At 39.4% G+C, this 27,981-nt stretch overlaps 1 protein-coding gene across 5 annotated transcripts; it reads right to left on the minus strand.

The window, feature by feature from the left end:
- Positions 1 to 5,315: 5,315 nt before the first annotated feature.
- Positions 5,316 to 23,952, minus strand: TMEM196 (transmembrane protein 196). 5 transcript variants are annotated; one of them, XM_057406224.1, is made up of 5 exons: positions 23,632 to 23,952; positions 13,493 to 13,549; positions 9,641 to 9,895; positions 7,717 to 7,790; positions 5,316 to 5,450 (listed from the first exon to the last, which is right to left on the minus strand). In XM_057406224.1, exons 1-5 carry the CDS (start codon positions 23,776 to 23,778, stop codon positions 5,444 to 5,446), a joined length of 540 nt encoding a protein of 179 aa, XP_057262207.1. In that variant the 5' UTR covers positions 23,779 to 23,952; the 3' UTR covers positions 5,316 to 5,443. The 5 variants fall into 5 exon arrangements, with proteins under 5 accessions (XP_057262207.1, XP_057262206.1, XP_057262205.1 ...); XM_057406223.1 differs by having other exon boundaries at positions 23,620 to 23,952; XM_057406222.1 differs by having other exon boundaries at positions 23,614 to 23,952.
- Between the last annotated feature and the right edge of the window lie 4,029 nt (positions 23,953 to 27,981).

Consider the following 27,981-nt stretch of genomic DNA (forward strand, 5'->3'; position numbering starts at 1 on the left):
AAAATTTCTGCTCACTGGAATAAGGGAGGTGATAGATTACAGTTTTTGAAGTCTTTAAATAAAAATCAGATTTCATATATATTGCTTACCCAGATGTTATGTAATATAAGAATAGTCAGATGAAGTATCATGTCCTGTGCTATACAGAAGTCAAACCTAGGTGGTCATAAGGTGCCTTCTAGTCTTAAAATCCATTCAGGTATTTCTTCAGGTTTCAGTGTCTTAATTTACAAACTTAGTGTTATTTGTGGTTTTATACAATAATTTTAGCAAGTATAAAATAGAAACAAAACAATCCCTTCCATAAGTTCAATGGTAGAGAATCCCATGCCTTTTGTAGCATTTAGATCCAGAACTCTTGGACCATTTCAAGATCTCTCTTGCTGCCATCACAATGTAGGCATCAATACTAAGCTATTGTCCTTTATGTTTACTGGTTACAAAGGAGCTCTGACACACGCATTTTTCCAGGGTGCTACAAAGTTAATAAATATTCCTCAGGGAAATATAAGATGTCAGCATTCTTGGAGTGTATGAAGACAGGCTGAGGAAGTTGGGGCTGTTCAGCCTGGAGAAGAGAAGGCTGCGTGGAGACCTCATAGCAGCCTTCCAGTATCTGAGGATGCTGGGGAGGGACTCTTCGTTAGAGACTGTAGTGAAAGGACAAGGGGTAACAGGTTAAAACTTAAACAAGGGATGTTTAGATTGGCCATAAGGAGGAAATTCTTTCCTGTTAGGGTGGTGAGGCACTGGAATAGGTTGCCCAGGGAAGCTGTGAATGCTCCATCCCTGGCGGTGTTCAAGACCAGGTTGGATGAGGCCTTGGGTGATATGATTTAGTGTAAGGTGTCCCTGCCCATGGTTGGAACTAGATGATCTTGAGGTCCTTTCCAACCCTAACTATTCTATGATTCTATGATTTAGGGGGAAGATAGCAATAATATCAGTAAGTGTAGCAAACCACAGGAATTTAATACTGTCTGTCTGGGCGTTTGGACTTTATGGTTTAGATTTAGATTTGCCATGTTTGCAATCTTTCAGTAAAATGAAGGCAATGAAGGTATTTGGGTATTTGCTTTCTCTGGACAGGGAAGGTAAAAGTTTATTCAGCACTGAACAATTTAAGGGGTACACCTGTATTTTAACAGAAAAGAGATAAGGGAAGATATAAGAAATTACCGCCTAGCTTGAGCCAGCATGAAGTGGGGGGGAGTGAAAAAAGGGCTCATCTAATGATGTGGGAGAGGAGCTGCAAGTTTGCGGTCCCAGTTACATCATTTGATTTGCCTCACACTTGCTACTAGTAATGGGATGTGAGAAAGAGGGCAGGAAATCCTAACAGCTCTTACCTCTGTCTAAATCTATGTCTGCTTTCTTAAGGGTACAGAGAAGTTTTGTTGACTCATATACCTGATTTCTATCAGTGGAATTATATGCAGCACTGTAGTGACACTTTGCAGTTCAAAGCTTTTCCAGTTGTGCTTGTGGTCCCTCTTCCTGCCTGCCTTCCTAGCCTGATCCCATTGCACATTATGCCAGTTCATCAAAGCATGTATTTTCATGGATGGCATTATTTTTAATTAGTGTGTGTAGTCAACCTGTTCAACATGCCATAGCTGCAAATATTTTTAGAAAGACACATTTTGCAATCTATGGCAGGATTTAAACTGCATTTCAGAAAGGATCTCTGGGTTAAAAAACAACTTCTACTGATTACAAATCAAAATTACACTGATGTGGAAATCATGAAGGCATTCTGCTGTGACTTGGTAGTTAAAGGACATAAAAGATACCTTACAGCAAATCAAATGCAATGCAAGAGGAGAAAAACAAGAAAACTGCCACTTCTAAATGTGCTCAGGGCTCATTTGAGGGAACCAGAGAGCAATTGTTAGGCTGCTCTGCCCAGCTTGTTGCTAGTTCCCTGGAAGAAGTAGATGTGTCTATCCTGTGTCTTCAATATTTCTTTGATTACTTTGCATAGAGATAATGAGAGATACCTTGGTGCAGCCCTCTGGACTTTTTGCTCCAAATCAAAGCGGCTTCTTTCTGAAACAGAATGCACTTTCACAGCTAAACAAGCCTCTCCAGGCACACAGCTTTCTGCCAAAATTCCAGCTACTGATTCGTCTCACCCAGTTCCTTTTTTCCCTTCAGAACTTTGAATCATATTTTCATAATTTTATCATTATGGGGAGTAAATAACTTTCTGAGCAAGCTTCAGACCTTCTGAAGTTCACTCAGAGTTCCTCAGGCTAATGATACTAAGCTAGGGTGGGGGCGGGTTTAGCATCTTCACTTTAATCAAATTACCTTTTACTGAAAAAATCCTATATTTTTTTTCTTTTTTTCTTCTTTTTTAAAAATCTTTTTCCTCCTCCCCCCTGCCCCTGGCTCACCCCTGTACACGTTCTAAAAATAGTCTTCGAAATCTGTCTTCAGATGTGTGCACAACAGCTTTCTGGAACTTGTTGGAGATTTGTAGTGGAACTAAAGATGTCACTTTGATACAGGAAGGGAAAGCTGGATAGAATCATTTCAGGCAGAAAGATTATGCAGTAATATCTACAATGATATGGTAGTCTAATATCAGTCTGATTTTAGCTTTCTAAGCTTTTAATGATAAAAGGCTGTTTTAAATACCTTAACCTGCCTGGGAACGGGATCTGAAAGGATTAAAAATGGTATAAGCCATTAAACCCTCTTTTCCCTGTATCTTCAAAAATCACACATTCAAGGAAAATTTTAGTATGATTATTTGTGATTATGGTTTACTGCATATAAATTTCTTATTGAATCTGACTTGCTTCTTCGTACCTCCCGAGACCATCTGAAGGGAATCTGTCTGAATGCAACAAATATCTATATATTAAAGATTGTGCAAGACAAGTCATTGGTGTAAAAATGTTTGCTGGTCACATTCTGAAAACTGAAAGCTTTGTTTTTCATACAGTTGGATAAGTGGAATGAGTGTCCATTCAACTGTACCAGTAATGAAAACATACAGAAAATATTTCCATTACAGTTGAACTCTGTATGCACTTATGGAGCGAAACTTCATTAAACGAAGTGAAGCATTTCCTAGAATTCCCCTTCTGCCTCCTTGTATTATTGTAATTTACTTTGAACTAAAAAGTTCTAATCCTCTTTTATGTCTCATGTAGAAGCAGTTTTCATCGCATTTGTTCCTAAGTCTTTTGAATTCCAGCTTTGCCTTTTCAAAGCTTTTATTAATGCAGGGACCAGACAGTTTTTCTACAGGCTTGGCAGCAAAAAAGAATAAGAAAACCCCTATACAATTGAATCTTTTGTTCTCTGGGGTCCAGATCTCTCCACTCTCCTTTCAGCACCTCCTGAAAATCATCAGAAGTGATGTGGTTGTATTTCATAAGTTACAGTAAGGGTTTGTACTGATGCAGTTAGGAAGGGAATATTACAGAACCACCTCCCCTGGTTCTATGTCCAGTGCATATTTTTTCAAGCTGTGTGAAACTCTGCAGCCCATTTAGACAGTAGTCCTGACTTGGAGAAGTTGTGTCCAGGGCTGCAACAAAAGTTGTCTCAGGAGGGGACAGATGTATCCCATGTTTCCTGGTGCTGAGGAAGAGGAGCATCTAGCTGAGGAAGGAATAGCACCTATAAAGAGCCCAAAGCTGGAATGTAGCAGGGAGACAGTCTAAAGGCTGGTAGGACCTGAGAACAGAAGCACTTCCCTTGAGCAGAAGTGCCTTAGCATCTAATTCTTTTGCTGTGACAGCATCTGTATTCTTTATGAACTTAACAGTCTCATTAGCAATTTCTAATGTACATAATATGTATTAGTATATCACAGCCTTTGAGAAGATTCAGAAGCCCTTTGAGACAGTAGGTGAGTGAAGAGAAGCCTTAGAAGGTGGACCAGTTTTTGACTTCCAAGCTTAACCAGCCAATTAATTTGCATGAAGTTGGAAAGACTTAAATCACAGTGATGATGTTTCGTATGTTGTAATTAGATGGGAAACTCCCTTACAGATTTAGAAAATCCTAAAGTAATTAAAATAAAGATCATTTTATAGCATACAGATTCACAAAACAATTTAATGTAATTTCTAGAGGATTTTATAGCATGGCTTAAATAACAAAAAGACTCTATTCACACTTGTCTGAGGACGTGGGTATAAATCACCAAATGTTGCTAGTCATCAATGCTCACATCTCAAGCTCATGATGAAGTGCTGGGCTTTACAGCACAATCAAAGACTCACTATGTAAGATATGAGTGATTTTATTTTAATGTTTGATATTAATATTATTCTGTATATGTTCTGTTACAGATTACATCTTCTATTTTTCACAGCTATATGAGCCTGGAGGTCTTACAATAAAGTTTGGGGTCAATTAAAGCTGCTTCTTTAACATATACGCTGCTCTAACAGACCCCAAACTATTGTGGGTGGGCAGGCCTTGCCAGTGTGTTCTGACCTTGACTATGCTTTAGTTCAGGCTTCATTTTTCTCCTTTCTGCGTTTGCTTCCCCCCTTTAGAAACATTTCAATGCGTTCTGCAAAACTGCAATCAAGTTCATCTTTGCAGGATTTTTCTAATGAGGAAACCCCCGAGAAGAACTCTCTAAAATCTGTGGTTTAGATTTCATTTTATTTGTTATCTTTTATGAACAAATTACGAAATATACTTCACAAATTGGAAATATTTACAATTTCTTTACAACAAGGCATTGTTGAGATTTTGATTTATGGCATTCTTAGAGCATTCTGTCTTTCAAAACAAAGACATTGGTGGTGTTTTCAGCACACTTCATTTACACTCTGAATGTGAAATGGGAGCCTTTTGGAAGAGTAATTTGCACTCTCTTTTGATAGGATCTACTGGGAAAATTGAGGCTGGCTGGGGAGAAGGACTGTGCAGATGTGTTGCTGGTACCATGCCAGATGATCTGACACCATCATATTACACCAGATGCTGTTAAGTGGGGAGGAGAAAAAGATTCCCCTGAGCCATCCTTCCTCTGCTCTCTTCTCTTTAGAAATGCTGTGACAGGCTAAATGTAGCCGTTTGATTATTTTTTTCCTTGGTTTTGAGTCTTTTTGAGAAGAAGAGTCTTGAGAAGTCTGTTTCAAATACTGACAGAATTATGAAAAGTTATTCAGACAAAAAAAAAAAAATTAAAAACAGAGAGTAGCCAGGAAATTAATAAATACTGTATATCCTCAAAATGTTTAGGAGACAAATTTTGAACATGTTTCTAAAAGGAAAATGCAACTGTCCTGTTCTGCAGTTGTAACATTGGAGCCATAAAAGCTAAGATAATTCTATTTTCTTGGAGTCTATATTTCTTTCCTGAAGAAAGTTCTGAACCCATTTCTTTCCATGGAACTTTTAAATATCTCTTAATATATACTTCCGTTATAAATCAGATGTGGGCCACCATTGCTTAGGTTGTCTGTCATTTCCTGGAACAAGAACAGAAAAGACTGATCAATATTACAATTATGTTATGGTTTTTGAAATTCAATTAGATGAGTTTGTAAAAAAAAAAATAATTAACAAACTCCAAATTTCAAACATTCAGAAAAAACTTTGCAACTTTTATTTGGCTTGATAAATCTCACTGTAAAAAAAGAACTCATACTTCTTCCTATATAAATTAAATACATTTGAAAGCTGATAGACCCATTGATACTGAATGAGTTGGACATTACTCTCAGACCACATATACAGCATTGATGGCATCTGTGCAAGTTTTGTGGCATTGTCCTTTGAAAGTGCATCAAATCAAGCTTGCATGCTAATCTATAAAGGAAGAAGATGGTAATTAAGTGTTTGCTTCCATTCAAACCTTTTTCTGTGCTGACATGCTACGAACAGATGCCATTTGATGCTAGCTGGGGTAGACATTTAGGAAGTAGGTTTAAATCCAAACAGGATCTAAGGGGTTTGGGATGAAACTGATTTTGTTTTGCACTGAATATGCTGGACTACCATTTTTAGCAGTTCAGCAATTGCTGCCCAAGTGGCAGATGAGTCATCCTCGAGTAAACTGACCTGATCATGAGTCAGAATCCTAAAGCACCTAAACGAAGATTTGTTTGCTGGGAGACAGCTATATTAATTAAGCAGTCCCCTGACCTTGAAGGCTGCTAAGCCACGTGTGGTTTATACTCAGAAGTGCCTTATTCTGAATGGTTTTAGGCTTATTTCATACCACACTGAATTTGGATGCAGAAATGATCTATTACCTATGTCCAATGACAGATCACAGAGAACATCCAGCTATGCCAAGAAGAATGGGCACATAACAATGCAGTTTTTCTATTCTTTTAAAAATTCAGGTAGATGAGGGAGAGGTGCCACTGTTGGACTTGTTCTAAAATATTTGCACGAGAACCAAAAGCTCTTCTCTGCATGAAAAGATTAATTTCACCTTTTCTACCTTCTAGGTACAGTTGGAGAAAATGTTGAAGAAAAAGGATTTGTTTGTCCTCCTTCTTGTGGAAATTACTATGAAGAAAGTAAAGCAAGATTCATTGGGCTAAACAGAGAGAAAGACAGAAAGAGCCTGACTATAGAATAGCAGCTGAGATTCTTGGTAAAGAGCAGAAATTCTGGAACCGGATCATTATTTGTAGTCTGACTCTTTCTCTCTCTTCTTTTAATACATAATGTTTGATTTATAAATACTTTGGGAGGCAGAGACCAGAACTTAGAGTTTAGCATAAGATGGAAGCACTGGTGCCTTCTCCCTCATGTGCTACCTGCTACATTTTAAAGTAGATTACAAGACTTAATTATTCCCTCTACAGTTTTTTGAAGAAAGGATGCCCTATTCCTCTTTACAAAGTAAACATAGGGCCATCAACCCAAGTAGCCTTGCCAATTAATACTCTTGTGACAAGCATAAATTTCAGACAAAATAAGATACTTAAAGTTACCAAATTTTGAGTGTTTTCAGCCACCCACCTCTTCTTTTGCCAGATGATGGTGCTGGATTTTTTGTATGGTGCCTTGCAGCATTCTCATATACTGAAGAGGAACAATCTTACCTAATACCGAACTCTGAATCCCAGTTTGGGGGTTATCTGCTCTGAAACAAGGCACTATGTTTTGCTTATTTATAGGTGCTTAAGCCTTTGTTGCCATTATTGGATCTACGCTGAAGATATCAGTCAGCTAGGAAAGAGACCAGGAATACCAAAGCCATTTAATATTAACTATCAGTCAGATACATGTTAATAGTATTGATCTGTCAGAAGACTACTTGCAAGTACATGTAAGTTTCCTTTTGTCAGCTTCGTCACTTGAATCCTCTGGAGACATCAACTATTAGTATATCATCATAGTTTCAGAAAATATTGAAAACCATTTATATTCCCCAGTATTTCTATTTACAAAAATAAATGTATTAATAAATTAAAAAATGTTGCTGAATTCAAGAAATGGAGGAGTACACAGGTTAGAAGCAGAGTGAGTCAATGATTGCACATCCAAATAGGAGCATTTGGATCTTTTACTAGGATGAATATTTTAAATACTCAACTTACTTCCAGACTGCAGCATTCACCACTTGGAATTATGTCACTACCTGGAAGCACCATTCCTGACTCAGAGTGGCATCACAGCATCAGCCAACTTTGATTAGCTGAAACTATGACTTCCTCTTAGAGGTGGCCCTTCCTGAAGTGACATAACAACATGGTAGCTCCCTAGTGTTCAGCGTACCTTGGAGGTAACTCTGGTGTCGGGGGAACCACCGGGCAGCTGGGCAGGTCGGTTATTTCAATACCCCTCAACCTCTAATATAAATATAACAATTATACAATAAATATAGCACAAATAAATGCACATGCAGTACATGTCTATATTACTGTATATCTATTTAGTATAAATACATAAAATAGTCTTATACATAAAACATTCTAAAGCCATTTTCTACATCAGGGCCTAATTTAATGTAAGTTTTTAAGTAGTCTTCATTAATTTTTAGGGGCATGACTTGTGCTAATGTACTCAAACCCGCTAGCAGCAGGCAGTCCACAGGTTGTATATAGGTCTAAGAAGTCCCAGATCAGACCATCTACACATGCATACTTGAATCTACAACACACTTGCACGAAGTCCTCCATTGGTGGGGCACATCCCACATTCACTGAGCATGTGCCATAGGATTGCTCTGCACATGCATCATGGCCTGTCACCCAAGATAAGTGGGCATCTGGCAGTCCTCTCTAGTATGTGTCTAAAAGCTCAGTAGGTTAAAACAGTCCAGGAAAGGAGGCAGCGAACTGCTGCTATACTTGGTCATCTTCAGCCCAAATTGGTAGGGTTGGCAGGTGTTTTTCTTCCCAGGCCATTTCTTTCTTAGTTTCTCTTTTTATTTCAAATGGGCTTCATCTTTGTCTTTGTTGAGGAAAGAGCCTCTTTGAAAAGTAAGATCTAACCTACCATCTGTAAGATAATAGTCATACTTGCCTACATAGCTGACTAGAATTCTGCTTCTTTTTAAAATGAGAGTGAGAAATGTATCTCTTCTCTTGATTTTATCACTCTGTGTTATAGTTTTAGCCTGTACTATTAAACTTTTAAAACTACATTTCATACATCTAAGGTAAATTCATTTTATGTTTCTACTTGGAGTCTCATGACGGTTAAGAAACCAAAGGATAGTGGCAAGTAATTTTTTACTTCATGGAATATTAACTGCTATGTCATGTTTTGTCAGAGAATCTGGAAGCATTCTACATTCTGAGTGAATTAATCCTCAATCTGCTATTCAGAAGATATGATACAGACAGTTGAATTTAACTGTAATGCAAACTTGCACTTGGAAGTTCAGTTGGGCAGTCCACTTGACTTTTGTTCCCTTCTCTACTCATTTCTCAAATGAAAGTCATTGCATACAAAGTCCAAATGTAAAGCACAGGGTGTCAGTTAAAATTTTACTCCTCAAATATTGGACAGATCTGTAAATCCAATGAGCTGATTTCAAGAATTCTACTAAATTAATTTTCTGACCCTATTTGCGTAGTTTCAGGAGCTTAAGTTTCAGAACCTAAACATAGACCTAGACACCTTGATAAGCTTATTTTTAACAGAGAAAGGCAGTAAATGCTCAGTGGTGCTGCAAATCAGACCAGTTTCATTTAGGTATCTAAATATGCCCTTAGGTACTTAGGTTTAGTCATCCAGGCTTGTGAACTGTGGCTTTTGTGTTTAAATAACCTACTTTATAAGCTGAGTAGTTAGGAGAGGAAGACAATTAAATCCTGGAAGCGTGCAATGATGTGGTTACAGAAAGCCTTCTGTGCTTTTTCACAGTACAATACATGATAACCATATTAATAAAGTTTCACATTATTTATGAAGTGCTATATTTAGCAGCTAAACCCTTGAATAGCTATATGATGGAATTATGTTGAAAATGGATGTACTTCATTGAAATGGACGTACTGCAAATATCCACTACCTAAAAATAGCTCTGTATAATGCAACATAATAAAGCTTACACAGAATGGCAGCATTTCATTTCCCAGAAGCTTTTATATAAAACTGAAAACTGAGCACATCTCTTGCCCATTGTAAATGTTAACACATACAGTAGCATTTTAGGAGAAGCGAAACAAGTAAGGGAGGACTTGCAACTCACTTTTTCTGCCATTTCATGGGAGTGATGCAATGAATGTTCTCTTTCTGAGAACATTCGCCTTTGTTCATAGCTGGCTAGCCGACAAGTGAGCCATGAAGAAAGGGTGCAACCACCAATTCCAATGCATGCAAGAGACATGGAGGCAAGATGCAAAGAATAAAGAGCAGACGACTTCTTTGTCAGAGCACGAAGAAATTGAAAATTTAAGATTCCTCCGATTAGTCCACAGATGCAACAGGCAGAAAAAAGTATCATCTGTCAGGAAAGATGAGAGAGGTTATGTCATAGTAACATTTTTCAGAGACAGATTCATTCATATGAAAAATGAGACTAACCATAATTCAATGTTTCAACAGCATCATGGTCTGTAAAACACTGCACAGACACTCATTTTTAACTTTCTCAGCTCCTGCGGAGCTCCAAGGGAATACAATACCTTCTGGTGTACTAGAGTTAAGATTGATGTTGCATGTAAGATAAAGTTGGGTAGAATGAGTTTGTCATGAGTTTAGTCAATGGAAGGACTAGTAGGACACAAATCTTTTGATTTCTAGCAATTAATCCAAAACTATATCATGACAGAATATGTCATAATTTTCCCTTGTGCAGTTTCTCACCATTCCTCAGGGGTGAATGCCTCATGCATTTTCAGTGAATCTCTCTTGGTTTGTGTGCCATCTGACTCTACCTCCTGTTCAGTTCTAAGTTGTTCAGTCAGAGAGCAGTTTGAAGGCTTTCTACAGCTTTTGTGAGGACTTCAAAAGTGTTCAAGGTGAACGTGCTAGACAAAGAAGCAAGAGAAGCAACGAAATCTTACAGAAGGTCAGTGTGCTGACTATGTGATAGTTTGCTTGTTTTTTTTAACTTGGTTAAAATGTTTCTGGAAACTTTAGAAGGATGTGATACAGGCTGTGGTTAATGAGATATGTTTGAAGACCTCCTAACACTTTAATCAAAAAGATGCCACCTTGGTTCACAATGTCCTTGAGCCATAAATGACTCAAGAGCAAAAGACCTTTATTATGAAGGTACTGCTAAACTATTGTCTTACTCACTTCCTTTGAAACTGCTGGCCTGTCAGATGTAGATCTAGATGGGTCCTTGATGTCACTCAATATGGCTTTGTGTATATACTTCTCTACTGTGGTAAGAAAAATTTATGAAGCCTTAAAGATCACTTCTGTACATAACTGGGATAAGAGTTTTGTCAGGCATATGGCATTCAGACTATATGCTGCAGTCCACTGGGAAGTGATTATTTTATGAGACCATGAGACAGTCAGCTTCTAGAAACTGCATATGGTCCATATACTTTAAGAAATGAGATTGACATTGTAACAGGGTTAGGATAACTCAGTGATATTCAGAAATTATCTGAGAGAGATCTTGATTCCCTTCACACTTATGCTGGTTTTATGTGACTTCCATCTGTATATGGTGGAATAATCAAGCTGGCAGAAAATTGCACCAGATATCACTTAAAATAGGATCATGTATTTAACATGAACTTCTGCTACGACTTGTGAAGTAATAACACTGTTTTTCAGCAGTCAGAAAAATTACTGCACTTCTGATTCTTAGAAGAGACAGAAAACATCCACCAACACTTTAAAACTGGCTTATATGTGATTCTGGTTGCAAAAAGAACTTATTCAGTGAACAGCTATGATATCTAAAATCAAACTTTGACAGTAGCCTCGCTGATGTGGCAGCCCACTGGTGGCTTCTGAAGGACAGAAGATACAATCCAGTGACATTATTGAGGAACTTCTGTAGGTATGTAGCGAATAAAAGACAGACTAGGGACAAAGTAGGCCCCCTCCAGAAGCTAAAGGGAGAACTGGCTACCCTGGATTTGGAGAAGGCTGAGGTTCTCAATGACTTCTTTGCCTCGGTCTTCACTGGCAAAGGCTCTGACCGCACCACCCAAGTCTTGGAAGGCAGACACAGGGACTGTGAGAATGAAGACCCTAGGCCCACTGTAGGAGAGGATCTGGTTCAAGACCATCTTAAGAACCTGAACATGTGCAAGTCCATGGGACCTGAGGAAATCCTCTGTGGGTCCTGAAGAAGCTGGTGAATGAAGTTGCTAAGCCACTGTCCATCATATTTGAAAAATCATGGCAGTTAGGTGAAGTTCCTGATGACTGGAAAAAGGGAAATATAACCCCCATTTTCAAGAAGGGGAAAATGGATGATACAGGGAACTACAGACCAGTCAGTCTCACCTCTGTGCCTGGCAAAATCTTGGAGCAGATTCTCCTGGAAGGCATGCTAAGGCACATGAAAAACAACAAGGTGCTTGGTGACAGCCAGCATGGCTTCACTAAGGGGAAATCCTCCTGACCAATTTGGTGGCCTTCTATGATGGGGCTACAGAACTGATGGACAGGGGTAGAGCAGTTGATGTCATCTACCTCGACTTGTGCAAAGCATTCGACACTGTCCCACATGTCATCCTTGCCACTAAATTGGAGAGACATCAATTTGATAGGTGGACCACTCAGTGGATAAAGAACTGGCTGGATGGCCGCACACAAAGAGTTGTGGTCAATGGCTCAATGTCCGGCTGGAGACCAGTAACGAGTGGTGAACCTCAGGGGTGTTGGGCCCAGTCTTGTTCCACATCTTTGTCAGTGACATGGACAGTGGGATTGAGTGCGCCCTCAGCAAGTTTGCTGATGACACCAAGCTGTGTGGCTCAGTTGATACCCTGGAGGGAAGGAATGCCATCCAGAGGGACCTTGACACACTTGTGAGGTGGGCTGATGCCAACCTTATGAAGTTTAACCATGCCAAGTGCAAGGTCCTACACCTGAGTCGGAGCAATCCCAGGCACAGCTACAGGTTGGGCAGAGAAGAGATTCAGAGCAGCCCTGCGGAGAAGGACTTGGAGGTGTTGGTTGATGAGGAAATGAACATGAGCTGGCTTCAGTGTGTGCTCGCAGCCCAGAAAGCCAACTGGGCTGCATCAAAAGGAGCGTGACCAGCAGGTTGAAGGAGGTGATCCTGCCCCTCTACTCTGCTCTCGTGAGACTTCACTTGGAGCATTGTGTGCAGTTCTGATGTCCTCAACATATAAAGGACACAGAACTGTTGGACCAAGTGCAGAGGAGGGCCACGAGAATGATCAGGGGACTGGAGCACCTCCCCTATAAAGTCAGGCTGAGAAAGTTGGGGCTGTTCAACCTGGAGAAGAGAAGGCTGCGTGGGGACCTCACAGCATCCTTCCAGTATCTGAAGGGGGCCTATGAGGATGCTGGGGAGGGACTCTTCATTAGGGACTGTAGTGATAGGACAAGGGGTAATGGGTTAAAACTTAAACAGGTGAAGTTTACATTGGATATAAGGAAGAAATTCTTTCCTGTTAGGGTGGTGAGGCAGTGGAATGGGTTGCCCAGGGAGGTTGTGAATGCTCCATCCCTGGCGGCATTCAAGGCCAGGTTGGACAGAGCCTTGGATGACATGCTTTAGTGTGAGGTGTCCCTGCTCATGGCAGGGGGGTTGGAACTAGATGATCTTAAGGTCCTTTCCAACCCTGACTATTCTAACTTATTATTGACTTGGAATAAATTTCTGTCATATGTTTTTCCATCCAAGTTTATCCACACTAGGATATGTAGGAATGCATGGCTTAAAGAGGTATGACCCAAATAGGCCATTTCAGAACTGCCTTGTGTGTTTGATTAATGCAAAGTGCTGATTGCTTTTTTGGACTGCCGAGTTGCAATTGTACAGACTTTTTATCAGAAACACTTGGACACAGAAAGCCCGCAGTAGAAGTATTTCAGGTTAGATAAGTATGCCTTTCTATGTATACTTAGGTATTGTATATGCAGTGGAAAAACTTACAACAAGTCCAGATTTTTTTTTGGCGCACAATATTCCACATATGCCACAAAGCAGAAACTGCAAAGAAAGAAAAAGCAAAAACAAAACAACAGTTATTTCATCATTTATGGTCTCAAGTTTAAATGCTGCTGAAATGCTCTAGTGCTGACCACAACAGTAGGTTAGGCAGTGGTTACAGTTGTCAGCATTTTTATCACAAACCTTATATTTCAGGAAGCTATAACTGAACCATAAACACACTTATCTGAGAAGAAGAAACTGGAATGAGAAGCCGGATTAAAGATGATTACTCATACAAAAAGAAAAAAAAAACACCTACTTTTAAGCTGCTTGGGTAAACAAAATATGAAAAAAAAACCCTCAAAACAAAACAAAATCAATGTTGCAAGCAAAAGATGACTTTTTACTCTTTTGGGGTTTGTTTAGATAAGTTTAGCAAGTTTTAGTCAGTGATCCAAATCACCTACTTTCAAGCTGTTGATGTACTTAATGCCCCGATCCTACCATCTGAACCACCAAGGGATCATACATGGATTGTTGGAACTCTGGGCAAGAATGCAATTCATTCACCTCTGTCGGTGTAGGTGTAAAGTACGAGTGCAGCTACACTGAGCATGCAGGAAAACCTTTTTCTACATAGCTCACTTTGTATGAAGGTATCTGGACCTTTTCATGTAGTTCCCTTTCACAAGCTGATGTACTAATTGTTGCATCAAGCATTAAAAAAGCTAATTAACAAAACCAGAAACATCCCTAACAATGATGTTAATGCTTTTTAGTGACCTGCATCGAAGATGGATGACATTCTCTGAACGTCTCTTTGTCCCTGAACAAAAACTTTTAATGAGGGAGTAAGAAGGTAGTCCCTGAGGAAGCAGTTGTGGTAGGAATTAAAGCAGTGGGATGAAAGCAGTAAAGCCTTCTCCAGGTGTTTATAATAGTGTCAGAAGATGTCTTTGATACTTCATGAACTTCTTTATTAAAGAAATCTGTGCTTCTTATTTTCAGTAAATCTAACCCTATGCCCTTACTGGGACTTAATTTTATAGCTTTGAAAATGGATTTTCCCACATTCATTCTGCATGGAGGTGGTGATTCTAGCAAAAGGCCCTGCTTGACCTTGATTTAGGGTTAAATCACCGAACAGACCTGACTGTTACATAAGAAAAAAAAAAAATTATGCAGTTTCTGTACATCATTCAGGATTTCAGGATCCTTGTAATATATTGCCTGCACCTCACATTTACTCTCCAGAATTTTGAAACTTCAGTATCTCATTTGAGGTGGTGCTTTACTACATAGTTTATCTCCCTCCAACTAAAGTAGTTCATGCATATAGCTAAGAATAAACCTTAACATATATTTTTACTCTTAGGTCCATTGAATCAGTTGCACACGATGAATATGGATAAATTTTGTATATTACTTACTTCTACACTAAGCATGGGATGTGAACTTCATACCAGTCTGATTATGGAGAGGGCTGGGTCATGTAGACCATGGTGCTGAATGGATCAGGACATACCAGGACATACAATTGGTACTTGCTACTACAGCTCACCTATTGGAAAAACAATCAAAAAGCCAACAGGTAGGGCTTCAAGCCAATAGGCAGGGCTTCCTCTACCCCTTTCTGACAGGAAGGAGAGATTTCAGTTCAGAAATATCAATCCTGAATCGTAAGTTTTCACTCAAGGTTTCTGTGAGGTTTTGGAGTTTCACTCCCAGTTGTGCTATTGCAGATTGATTTCAACTGAAGGCATGCTTCAGATTTTCACACGTAACGTTTTGTATTTCTCAGCATTAATGCAGAAAACTAAAAAAAAAAAAAAAAGGCAAATATTTCACTATAATTATGTTCTCTTCTGTCAGACTTGATAAAGCAGATGATTAATAACATAATTTCTTTTTGTAGTGATTGAATAACATTGAAAGGAGAATTTTGTATAGAGAAAAATTAATGAGTTCTGCAGAGCTTAATGAAAGGACGTGGAAGATACTATCAAAGCTAGTTTCAACTTGTAATAAGTGCATGTTAACTAGTTTACAAAGCTGTGGTGTTGATGATTTACCTTCAAAGCTGAAATAATAGGTCACCCATCTCTTCAAGGATGCTCTAATTCTGATCCTGTGAGAGTCAATGAATTTTTTTTACCACTGTTTTCAATTGAAGAAGACTTTCTATTTCCACTGTACAGTTTTGCTAGACAGAAGGGAATGCAGTTGACAAGTTATAGTAGCTTTGCATATGACCAAAGGAGCAACATGCAAATTACAGATTCACTCAGCATTAGAACCCACCAGTTTTGGCAGTTTTGCTGTTCCTTAGTGTTTTTCGAGGACAGAAAATGCATCCTTCCAAACCACCATTATGTAGTGCCATATACTTATATATTACCAAAGGTATTTCGCAGTTGAAATCCAAAGAATAGTGAAAGAGCTAATCTGCAGGCCCTAAGGTACTGGCTTCTCAAAAACAAGGGGTGACTACTATATTCCATAGTTGTCAAAGTATCTGAAGGACTAAGTGGAGTAAAGATCTGGACACAGGAGTTGAATGTACATTAAGTAAGTTTGCCAATGATAGTAAACTAGGAGGAGCTGTGAACACCCTCAAAAGTAGAGAGGCCTTACAGAGATATCTGGATAGACTGCAGAGGTGGGCAATCACCAACCATATGAAATTAAATAAGAGAAAGTGCCAGATTCTGCACCTAGAATGAGGTAATCCTTCTTATACATAAATATTGCAGGAAAAAAGGATGGAGACAGCCCCATGAAAAGAGATCTGAGGATCTGGCTTGATGATAAGTTGAAAAGACAATGGTGTGCCCTTTCAGCCAAAAAGACCAACAGTGTCCAAGGGTGCATCAAGCACAGCACAGCTAGCCAGTTGAGGGATTAACCCACAATATATTGCATTGGTGCTGCCCCACCTCAAGTACTGTGTGTAGTTTTGGGTGCTTCAAATATAAGAAGGGCATGAAATTATTAGAGTGTGTCCAGAGAACAGTGACCAAGATGATGAAAGGCCTTAAGGGAAACTTATGAGGAACAGATGAGGTCTTGGTTTGTTCAGCTTGGAGAAGAGAAGGCTGAGGGGTGCCCTCACTGCAGTCTACACCTTCCTCAAGCGGAGGAGTAGGTGTTGATCTCCTCCCTCTGGTGACCAACTATAGGACCCATGGAAATGGAATGAAGCTGCATCAGGAAAAGTTCAGGTTGGACATTAGGAAGAGGTTCTTCAACTGGGAGAGTGGTTGGTTACTGGAACAGGCTTCCCAGGAAAGCGATCATAGCACCAAGACTGTGGGGGTTCAAGGAGTGTCTGGATGACACTTTTGGTCATATAATTTAGTGTTAGGGGGTCCTGCGAGGAACATGGAGTTGGACTTGGTAGGGAATTATGGGTTCCTTTCAACTGGAGATAATCTATGATTCTGTGATTCTATGATAATATTTTACTGTGTCAGGGCCTGTATATATACCCTGTGTGTATTATCTCTCTCTGTACATATGCAATATTTATACATATACACAAGGAATAAGGTGTCCTTTAGTTAAAGAACTCAAGAGGGAACTAACTGCAATTATTCTGTTATAGAAACAGATACTTCACTGCTGGACTTTTGTTTTAATTATTTTTCATTAGAAAAACCATGAGGCTAAAGGTCCAAAATCTCATAGTTCACTCTTTACAACCAGTCCCCATTGCATCTGGGGTTACTTTTTGATTTCAGACTTATTCATACCTCCTACGCTACATGATGTTTCATATCAAGACTAGCAAAGGAGGTAGGGACTTTATGTATAATCCAATAATAAATACAGGCAGAATCAGTTTTAGGCGATTGGTAAAAACGTCAAAGAAGATACTACAAAGCACAAAGGCTACTTAAAGACTCAGGGGGCTGTGTGTGCCTCAGTTCCTCTTTCAGTAAGGATTTGCCAGAGACCTAGCAGAGTCAGAGTCCCTCTGATAGCACTGGTGTGATTTTAAGGTGATACAGTAGTGTCTGTTTTTCTCTGGAGTCTTTGACATTCATGCTGCAACTGTGCCTGTTTATGTTCAATATGCATATTTGAAAATCTATCTTTTGGTCTATTGAACTTTGGAACCAAAGACCTCCCAGAAAAGGAGAAGGTTTATTTTGAGCCTGCTTTAATTTACTTTATATTAAATATGGGCTTGAAACAAAACCTCAGATCAAAATACCTAGAAATTTCAGTAAGGAGGCTGAAATGTCAATTCAGATTCAAGTTTTATTGTTTGGATCCATCCTTACTTTATATTTTCTGGAACAGAAGACTTGACCTCTTGCACTTTCTCCTGGAAAAAAAAGGGGGGTAGTCTGAAAAAAAAGATTCAGTTTTACTTATATTTTCAGAAAGCCAGAGATTTGTTGGTTTCCATCATGCAGAAGAAAAGGAACTATTTTTATTTTATATATTGACTCTAAGAAACCTTTATTTCTTCTGTTTTGAAGAGGCAAAAGCAATAGTGTGTGCAATTCCCTGGAAAATGAAAACTGCCTCTATAGAAAATCTTTCTGGAGAAAGGCTCAAGAAAACAGTAGAGAAAACCAGTTGAATATACTTGATCCCTAGTCTGTTCATGATAAAGAAGCCCAAACCACATACTCTTTGTGGAAAGCTTTCCAGTGTTCTGGGTCATCCATATGTATCTGATGAAATAGAGGAAGGGAAAATATTCCAAATTTGAATAATAATACAGTGAAAATACAAGTGTATCATGTCTATTCAAATAATCTTCTACTTGGAAGAATAAGCATCAGGACAAAATCAACAGTTTTACTTCTATCTACTCTTGTCAGGTTTAGTTTTACACTAAAATTGTATAAACATGTGACTGTCATGAGAATACCCAGGATTTTGAATTTAGTAATATTTAGAAAGAACCATTCAATTTAATAATCTTGCTACTTTAATTCCATCCAGATGAGAAAAAAGCTGAAATCCCTAATGGATGAACAGAGCAGAGGAAGTATCTCTAATTGTAACTCTTCTTCGAGGCAGTATTTCAGAACAAGAATTAAGTTTTCTTAGAGTAGTCATAAAGGGCACAGAATCCATTCATGAAAACAAAGATGTCAAACTAGGTAAAAATACCAACAGGTAAAAAATGTGAACCTAGGTAGTGAGTTTGCCCATTACCTCCACAGAGAAACACAATCTTTGCAAAAGAGGGGTGAAAACTTCTAAAGATATTGTTGTCCCATGCAAGGGGTTGTGGAAACGGGAATGTCCAGCAGGCTGCAATTCATCCAGAACCAGAACCAGAAGCAACAGCATTGCCACAGCTGAACCCTATGTCCCACCAAATCTCTCATGCTGAGAGGGGGCCTCTGCTATTTGAAGTAAGACATAGTGTTAAAAAGTATCTAATCTGAGCTAATACCTTGACCTGGTAGTGTGCTGTTTGGTCCTATCAGCTCAGGTGGTGCTGCAGTTCCCACTGATTCAAGCCATATTCAAGCAGTTTAAATTCCATCCGAGTCCCTGTGATTAGTGTTTCCATTCATCTGGTTCTAGGCCTGCAGAGATGCTTTAAAAATGGAAAATGATTTTTAGAAATGATCAAGAAAATTTTAAAGTGGGTGTTTGAACCTGGAAATCTTTGAATCAGTAATTCAAAAATTCTCTGATAGTCTGGCAAAGCACTCAAATTCTCAGCACAAAATAATGATATTTATTTCCTTGCTTAGGGCCTGTCAGAATAATAAGCAGTAAATAATGCTTTTTGGTTTGGTTGTTTTTTTTTTACATAAAACATTTAGAGTATGAATTTTTTTTTGTCTCAAAAATTAATAAAGATTATTCCTTTCAGGTGAACTAAAGTCTTACCTCAGAAAAAACATCTAAGTATATGCTTAAGTCAGTCTATGTTCAACAGATCCTCCCCAAAACAACCCAGGAATTACAAGTACCTTTGGACAGACTGTCTTCCAGATTGGTTTATGTTTCTGGAGTGTCTGAATGATAAAGAAAACCTACTGAAAGACTGAGAAATTCACTTAACTGGAGGGAATTGTCCTGGTTTCACGCAAGGTGAGAAGATTCCCTGCTTGATGCGTCCTCCCTCAACTATAGGTACAGAACTCTCCCCAGCTTCCACTGGGGTGCACTGCACTGGCAGTGCTGTGATTCATTTAATCAGGAGCAGGAGCCAACCAGAAATATGGTCAGTTTGATGAAAATGCAATGCATATGTCAAATTAAAGTAGGATCACATCTGTATTTTGTCTGCATCTTAAACAATAAACTGAATTTTTTAGAGCTCTTCTGAAAAAAAATAAGGAAGAAAAAGAAATAATTTGACTGTTCTTTCCAAAGGAAACTTGGCAGCAGTAAAACTAAATGCAGAATTTAATGTTTTAAAATTCTAGGCCACCAACATTGATTTAACAATCTAAAATTATGTTCTTGCTCTGGGAGAGTTCGATACTGACAGACACTTTTTCTTTTCCTTCAAATCCTGGGTAAAAAAAAAAAAAAGGTCATCAAAATCAAATATTTCAAGTGCCAACTTGGAACAAATTTATGTAGCTAAACTATAAATGCAGATTTTTAGTGGGCAGGTAGACTTCCACTGTGCTAAAATCACAAATCATGGAAATAATATCTCTTCCTCTACAGAAAGGCAGATAGACTGATCAACACCCAGAGAATGCAGATCTCTCAAATACCTATAGATATTTGTCTTTATAGGGGAAGAAACTATTATTCTTGAGGGATATAGCCATAAGTGAATCATCAGGTTCTCTTGCATCTGAAGATAGGTGGCATATTTGACTAAAGACATGGCTTTTCTCTCTCTCTGTGAGAGAATCTCATTTGTAGCAAGGATTTGTTCACCACTGCAGAATAAATGAGAATTAGAGCCATATGCATATGTATGAATACATAGTCACTACTCATAGTGATATTGATGCAACCATTATTATGTTTGTTATATAGCTGAAATGGAATGGTGGATTGCAGAAATATGCCCAAAATTTTGTTTAAAAAGAAATCTGGGAGACACTGAGTACAGCCTGTGGAGTGAAGTATGATTCTATGATGCTATGAATATGATCATAACAAACAGAAAGATCAGAAATCAAAGCCACATTTACCTTACCTTACATAGGATTGAATTTTTGGTTTATTTGGGGGTTTATTGTTTTGTTGATTTTTTTTTGTTTGTTTTTCAATTTAGCGTTTATGGCCTATTTTAAAAAGAACAGATTGGACCTGATGTAAAATAAATTGGATAGTTGACTCCAGGTGATTTGAGAAGTGAGACATATCTTCAGTTGTTTTCTGTTGGCTACTTTTAAACAACTTTTGCTGTCTTGATCTAGCTCAACTCCAATGCGAACCACAAATCTAGAAACTTGTAGTTTCTCCAATTGTATCTCCAATCCTATGGGTGGGATTCACATGCTTAAAGTTAGGTACCTTGGTAAATTATCTGGTTGAATGGAGACAGTGAGCACTAAGAACAACTCTTTGAAGAAGAGAGCTAATGTGCATCAAATGTAAAGCATTATGGGGAGGCAAATACAAGAGATAGAATGTGCATGATTTTAAGATGCCCAAATTTTAGGATTTCAGGTTAAGGTTTCCATGGTGATGCTGTCTTCATCTACTTCCGTATGAACTTGGGTCTCTGCTGAGTTCCACCCACATAAAAGGATAGAACAGGGTCAAAAGTTTTCAGTATATTTCCAGGTAAATTACAACAGGAGATACGACACTGTCCAACATAAATCCAGTGTTTTGCATCCTAACCTGTCAAAAGTATGCTTTGTTACTTTAAAGTCCCTTTCTTTTCCTTAATGTTCACTTCTCAAAGGAAAACCTTGATTCAAGACTGTGAATTGGACAAAAAAACCTCACCATATTTCATGCAAGACATATTCTTTAATGAAGACAATATGAGCTCAGTGAAAGATCTAGTGAGCGGAAAGGTAGTTTATGCCATTTCTGCAGCAGGACAATTCTGAGGATTGTGCAAGCAAGTCTTTCTTCAGTTGTTTTAATTTGAACCTAGTTACCCATTACCCTAAGCATTCCTGGAATGGTAGATCTCTATCCCCTTTCTTGTCCTGTCTCACCTGCTAGTCCCCTAGTCATAAGAACACAACCTAACAGACAATTTTAACTGCTAGAATGGTACAAAGAGGGTGCCATAATGGTGAGAATTTAGACCATAGATCTTTAGTTCAAGCCAAAGTAAGTAGGCCTTAGTAACCATGTCAGCTCATTCTGCATACCATTGTGATTTCTCATGTCCTCTACTACATGAGGTATAAACTGTTTTCTTCCACTTTATAGTTTCTTTGTGGCCTCTCTTTGCCTACCCAACCTGCATTTACTTGCTCAGTTCATAGCAGCTGGTGACTGTCTCTTCTGGCTCTGGTTATGGGCATCCTTCACCCACTTGTTACATTTTCAAACAAGTCACTTTGGGTTCCCTTCCCTGCCTCTGCCCTCACATATGGGAAGAATTTCCTAGAAACATCTGCAAAATTAATTGATTTTCCTCTGTCATATTCCTTTCTAAAACTCTGCCTAAAAACAGCTTGAAATCAGCCAGACTGCTGGTATGTTGATACAGCCACCTGTTATACCAATCAATTTTGGTTTGTCATTTGCTTATACTCCCTTACATTCGTTACCCTACATCTGTCTCTTGCTTTGATACTAAGGTCCTCAGAGTCAACATCTAATGTAATAGGATCTTAATCTATTGCTAATACAAGCTCTGGGGTAACAGAAATCATAAAAATGAATGATGCAGGAAATGTGCATCGTCATGAAATAGTATCAGCTGTGATAGCATTGTCACAAAATGCAATCACTACCTAAAATAATGATCTCACTGACTGGTCAAAACTCTTTGACTTCAGTAAAACCCAGAATATTGCCCTTGGTCATTAAATCTTCAGATTTACACATTTTGGGGTATTTTTTTTTTCATTAGCAATAATCAAAAAACTCACTCTTTGAAATTATTTTGATAATACCATTACCTGTTGACCACAGTCTTATCTTATCTGGTCTTTATTCTCATTTTTCACCTACTTGTTCTGCAGTGCAGGATTATGTGTATGCTTATATACTGCCAAAAATATTTATGACTGTTGTCAATAATTAATAATTATTTACAATCAGAATATTACATGAAGCACTTTGTCAGAATGAATCTGTAAATTACAGGAGGTTGTGATGATGAATAACCAAGAGTGTTTTTCATTTACCATCTTATCTCAAGAAAGGCAAATAATCCCTTTAGAAATACTGCTGCTCAAGCAAAGCTAGCCAAAACCAGCTTTGGAGTTAAAAAAAATGCCCACTCATGTTTGGGCTGAATATTCAGTATTTCCTACTCTTTGTTTCATAAATATAAATAACCATTTGGAGGAACATTCCTCCTAGAAACATGCATCTCTTAAACTGAAAAAATAAGAAAGAATTTTGAGAAGTGAGAAATGCTCTGTGATAACATGCTGCTTCTATTAACCTGTTATTGATGTTTCATTTTTTTGTTCATTTTACAAGAAGCTGAGAGCGCCCAGATCATGAGAACATATCTTGTCTTTTCCTTCCCATTTCCTCTTTCTCTTTTTCCTCCAAAAGCTCAGAACTCAGCTGATGTACCCTTGGCATTATCTTAAAACACTTTTCAACAGTCTCACCACAAGGGACAGGGCTGTTTGTTTTCTTTTTTTTAAGCCAAACTCACAATCAATTTAAAGATTGTAAGCTATGGCCTGTGACCCACTCAAGGCATCGCGCTTTCCCAGGTGTAAGAATAGGTTCATGGAAAGTTCAATTGCTCACAGCAAAATTGAAAAATGAAAAGAAGTGAGAAAGAAGAGCTCTCTCTCCCCCACCCCACCACACACATACATCTCTCCCACCGCGCCTCCCCCCTTCGTCCCAGGACTATGCAAACTGTACCCCATGCACACTTGAAATGGACCCGACGACGGCTCCCGGCACAGCATGCACACGCGGGAGGGAAGGGGAGAAAAGGGAACGGAGGGGGATGCCTTCTCACGGTCTGATCACCACCATAAAGAGTTAAAGAGAGAGTGAAATGGCTAACGTACACACACCCCGCTCCATACCGGAGAAGAGTCTCCCAGCTGAGGTTTATGCTCTGTGAGGACCAGGCTGAAACTGACCGCCCCCACGGCCACGCTGGACACCCCTAACCCTATCTCCAGCACGGAGAGCACCAGGAGGCTCCCGATGATCTGGCTGCTGGTGCACATCCTCCCTTGGTCATCCTTTCTTCCCGATCAGCCGGGGAAACCGCGCATCCTCCTCCTCCTCCGGCGCTCCCGCGGCGGTAAGTAGCCCCCAAAGTTTTGTTCCTTCGCCGGTAGCCGGGGCGGAGCGGCGCATCCGCTGCCGGCGGGCGTTGCCGAAGGGCCGAGCCGGGCTCCGCGCAGCGCCGCGCCGGCGGCGAGCGCAGCCCCAGAGCCGCGGAGCTGTCCAAGGTTCCGGATGGGCGGCGGGGACGGGAGCTGCTGCGGGCGAGTAGCGCGGCTGGCGGTGTACGGCACCTCTCTCCTCAGGGGCTGCGCCTCCGCCGGAAAAGTCGACCTTGTCTTATCGCCTCCTGCGCTCTCATTGAAATGACCTCACTGGGATTTTTTTACACAACCCCCACCCCCATCTTATTTCTCTTCCCCCCTCTCTTCCTGGGTTGGGAGTTGGAGGGGGAAGAGGAGTGTGGCGAGCCCACCCCGGCTATATTTATGTATGAATCGAGACCCAATGCACAGGCGAGGCGGTACGGCAGCCCCGCCCCAGGGCCACAAGGCCACAAGGTCCTCCCCTCCGGCGCCGCGGCTCGCACACCAACTCCGTCCTCCGACCCATCATCGGGAGGGTGTCAGGCAGCAAGGAGCCGTTGCAAAGCCATCTTCAGGCAGCGCTTCCCTAAAAGGGGAGCCCTGTCGATGGGGTGTGCACAGGCCTCCCTTCTCCCAGGTCCTGCTGCCAGAATTCAGGAGGAAGTCCATCTTCCTCTTGTATTAGTAAAGGGGCTGGATTCTGTTACGTCTCACCACTGCAAAACTCTTCCAAAACGCTGTCACCAAAATAGACGACTGTTGTAGCCATTCTTGTCACTCTGACAATAGCCAGGACTGTGTCAGTCCTAAAGCAAATGAGCAACAGAGCAGAACATCACAAAAGATTCAGAGCTGCTACTTGAGCCATGCTTGATTGCTTGGTACCAATTTTTGTTCCTGTGGCTCAGAGACAAGGAATGCTTCACCACTCTGATTAAAGTTTTACAATCCAGATCTGCTGCACAACATGGTAATATGTAAACACTCAATCTGGCACCTTGGTTCTCCTAAATATGGATCTCTGACTTTTGGACACTTACTTAAACAACAGGGCAATGGTGCTCTTTAACAATTGTACCCCCAGACTCTAGATCATAATTCAAAAACATCAACATCCTGTAGTATTTAGCTAATTTTCTCTATTTTTATAATTCTAAACAAAACATACATGCAATTCTTCCTTGTATGTGAAAATCTGTAATTCTTAACCTGCACAGACATTCTATACTCAGGCATCATAATCCAGAAGGGCAGTCTAGACTTATTCATTATTTTAATGGTGCAATTTAGAGGCAAGAGCATAAGATTGGCTAGGTCCTAATTGAGCCCATTTCTTTGGGCTCCAAAACCTGTGCCTTTTGTTTTGAGAAGATAGCCACTGAACCACTATCACCAGCACTTGTTAAAGTGCAAGAGAGCAAGCTATACATAGGTTTTATACACACTTCAGAAGATTAGACCCGCCACTACAGGCCAGAGTTTAGTTCCGATTTGTAGAAATCTTGTATACCTAATAGTTGTGAGTGGAGTGAGACTGACACCAAAGTCTGTCACCTTAATTTTTTTTGGTTCTTTAGGTACCTGAAAGTGAGAGAAAGGGGTACCAAGACAGGATCTTAATGGTTTCTACTTTAAAATTTCATCTGTTTCCTATTTTCTCACACTTTTCCCAGTTCAGAGAAGCAGAGCAGGTGACTACATCTAAAGGAAAAGCTGCATTACAGTTAAAGCTGAATTGTCTCCTTTTCAACTCATCTTTTAAATGGTACCTGACATCTCCTACCATTAAAAATCAAGGCACAGCATTGAAGTTCCTAAGCTACTATATTTATGTAAGACGATGGAGAAAGCACAGATTTTCAAGTACCCACATGTGTGTAGGAAGGTGTTTCTGCAATGACAGTATCCTTATTATGTCAGATTGTTATAAATGTTAAAGTGTGCTGAGGTGCAATGATCTTACTGCTCAGAGTGTATTTTACCAGGACTATAAAAGCCAGTGGTGATAAGAGGGGAACTGTATAATGACAGATATAATTAATACATTTAATACTCGCAGCCAGAGAGAATGCATATCATATCAGGATAGAGTTCATGTGACAGAAATAAGATTTCCATAAACAACTTGTTTTGTGTCACATTTCCACCTCAGTCATAATAAGCTGTCAGAAAGATGGGGAAGGAAGGAAGAGACCTTGTGAAAAGGGTGTCCTAGATGGAGATCACTTCATGCCATGGTTACTAAACCAGGGGTACAAAACTGGAGTGGATTGGCAGGAGAAGAAGTGCTCTGGGCGCCTGCTTCCTAAGCTGCAGGCTGCTGCAAGGTGAAGAGGTAAAGAAGACCTCAGACAGAGTTAATAAGATGCCCAGGAGAAGCTGCGTGAGTTATCTCTGCTTTGCAACCTTTCAAATAAAGGCAGGAAGGAAATGTAATATTCTAATCATTATCTTTTTAAAATGAAAAGATACAGTCTTTGTCCATGTAATCACTTTAGTTTATTTGTACTGTGGTGCTGCATCGTCATTATGTGCTGATCTAGGCAATTAACTTTACACATGGGACTATTCATGCATACATTTCAGCACGTTTGCATCTTTGCACCATTAAGGCACTCTTTTCCAGAGTTATTTAATTGCTTGCTGTCTCAACTGGCTGGTTTGAAATATTTTCTGTATTTGTTGATTCCCATAACAAAAAGATTACGATGAAATACTAGGGAAAAAAAAATCTAAAAATCATTCAATGTACAGGCAATTTTTCATTATCACTACAGAAAGTTAAATACTGAAATCCCGTCTCCAAAGTACAATTAACTAGAGCTGTGAGGGATGTGGATTTTTAAATTTAAACTTTTGTATTAATGAAAAAAAAGACATCAATCTTATTCTTGACTTCTTTGAAGGAAAACTTTTTTTTTTTTTAATCATTGGAGACTTTGAAAATGGTTCAGAACAAAAAAAATCTAGTCACACAGCAGGATGAAGGGTAATTGGATGACATAGTACTGGCAATGAAGAAATAGACACGAAGGCTTGTTTATACTGAGTCCCTTTTATGTGGCTCTGATGGCCAAAAGGAGAGACACAAAGTTGTAGCCTCTCCAGTGGAAATCAACAGTTTTATGTAACACTTTCAAGCATGTATTCATGGCTGAACATATCCTGTTAAAGTAGTTGAATCTATTTACTTCCTAATTCCATGTGTCTCTTAAATAATATTGTAAAGGTCTTTATTGTGAATAAGAGCTGGAACTGTAGCATTAAATCAGAACTCAGGCCACCAAATCCAATTCAGCCTAGGTAAATGATGAATAAAATTGAAACTGTGCAGCCATCCTACGGCTGCTTAGAAGATGAGTCAGTGCAGTTGCAAGAGGGGATGTACTAAACCTAAATGTTGGTGTTACTAATATGCAGGTGTAATTCTTGGGCAAATAAACAGAGATTTGAGTGATCTTGGAAGATAGATTACTCTTTTACCTTATGGATTTATTCTCTAGCCAGTCTCAAGGACTATTAGTTGAGCTATCTTGGAATAAATGACACAGACTGAATGATTTCTACTGGGCATTCTTTAGGAAGTGGAAAAATTCAGCCCTCAAGGACAGCTTGTGAATCTTTTTCACAGGCACCTCCTGTTTTCACCTTACTTTGCATATTCCATCTCTTTACAATGTTTTGTCACCTGGATCCCTTTGATTAAGGTTGACTGAAGCAAAAGCAATGGAGAGCAGCACTCTAATAAGCACCTTTCAAGTTTTTGGGGTGATACACTGCCTCGGATTCTACAAAGAGATGCCTATTAATTTAATTCTAAAACTAAGTGTATCAACTGCATCCTATCTAGAAATGTGTACAAAACAACCTTTGGAACATTCCCTCTTTTTTGTGCAAAATCTCAGTACATTTTACTCCTTAGTTTGTCCATACCCTAAATAAGCATGCACTGATGTTCTAAAATGGGAAGCAAACCACATTGGAATCTTGTATTGGAGAAGATAAGGGCCTGACATTGATTTTATCTATTTAAAATTCAATACTCAGACAAACTTTCTGCTGAATGAGTAGCTCAGCCCCAACAGAGCTAGGATCTGTGGCACTTATGTGGCTGTT

The sequence above is a fragment of the Pezoporus wallicus genome, unplaced genomic scaffold (genome assembly GCF_028554395.1).
Source record: "Pezoporus wallicus isolate ANWC-B61680 ecotype Strahan unplaced genomic scaffold, APGP_CSIRO_Pwel_v1 contig_5879, whole genome shotgun sequence".
NCBI lineage: Eukaryota > Metazoa > Chordata > Aves > Psittaciformes > Psittacidae > Pezoporus > Pezoporus wallicus.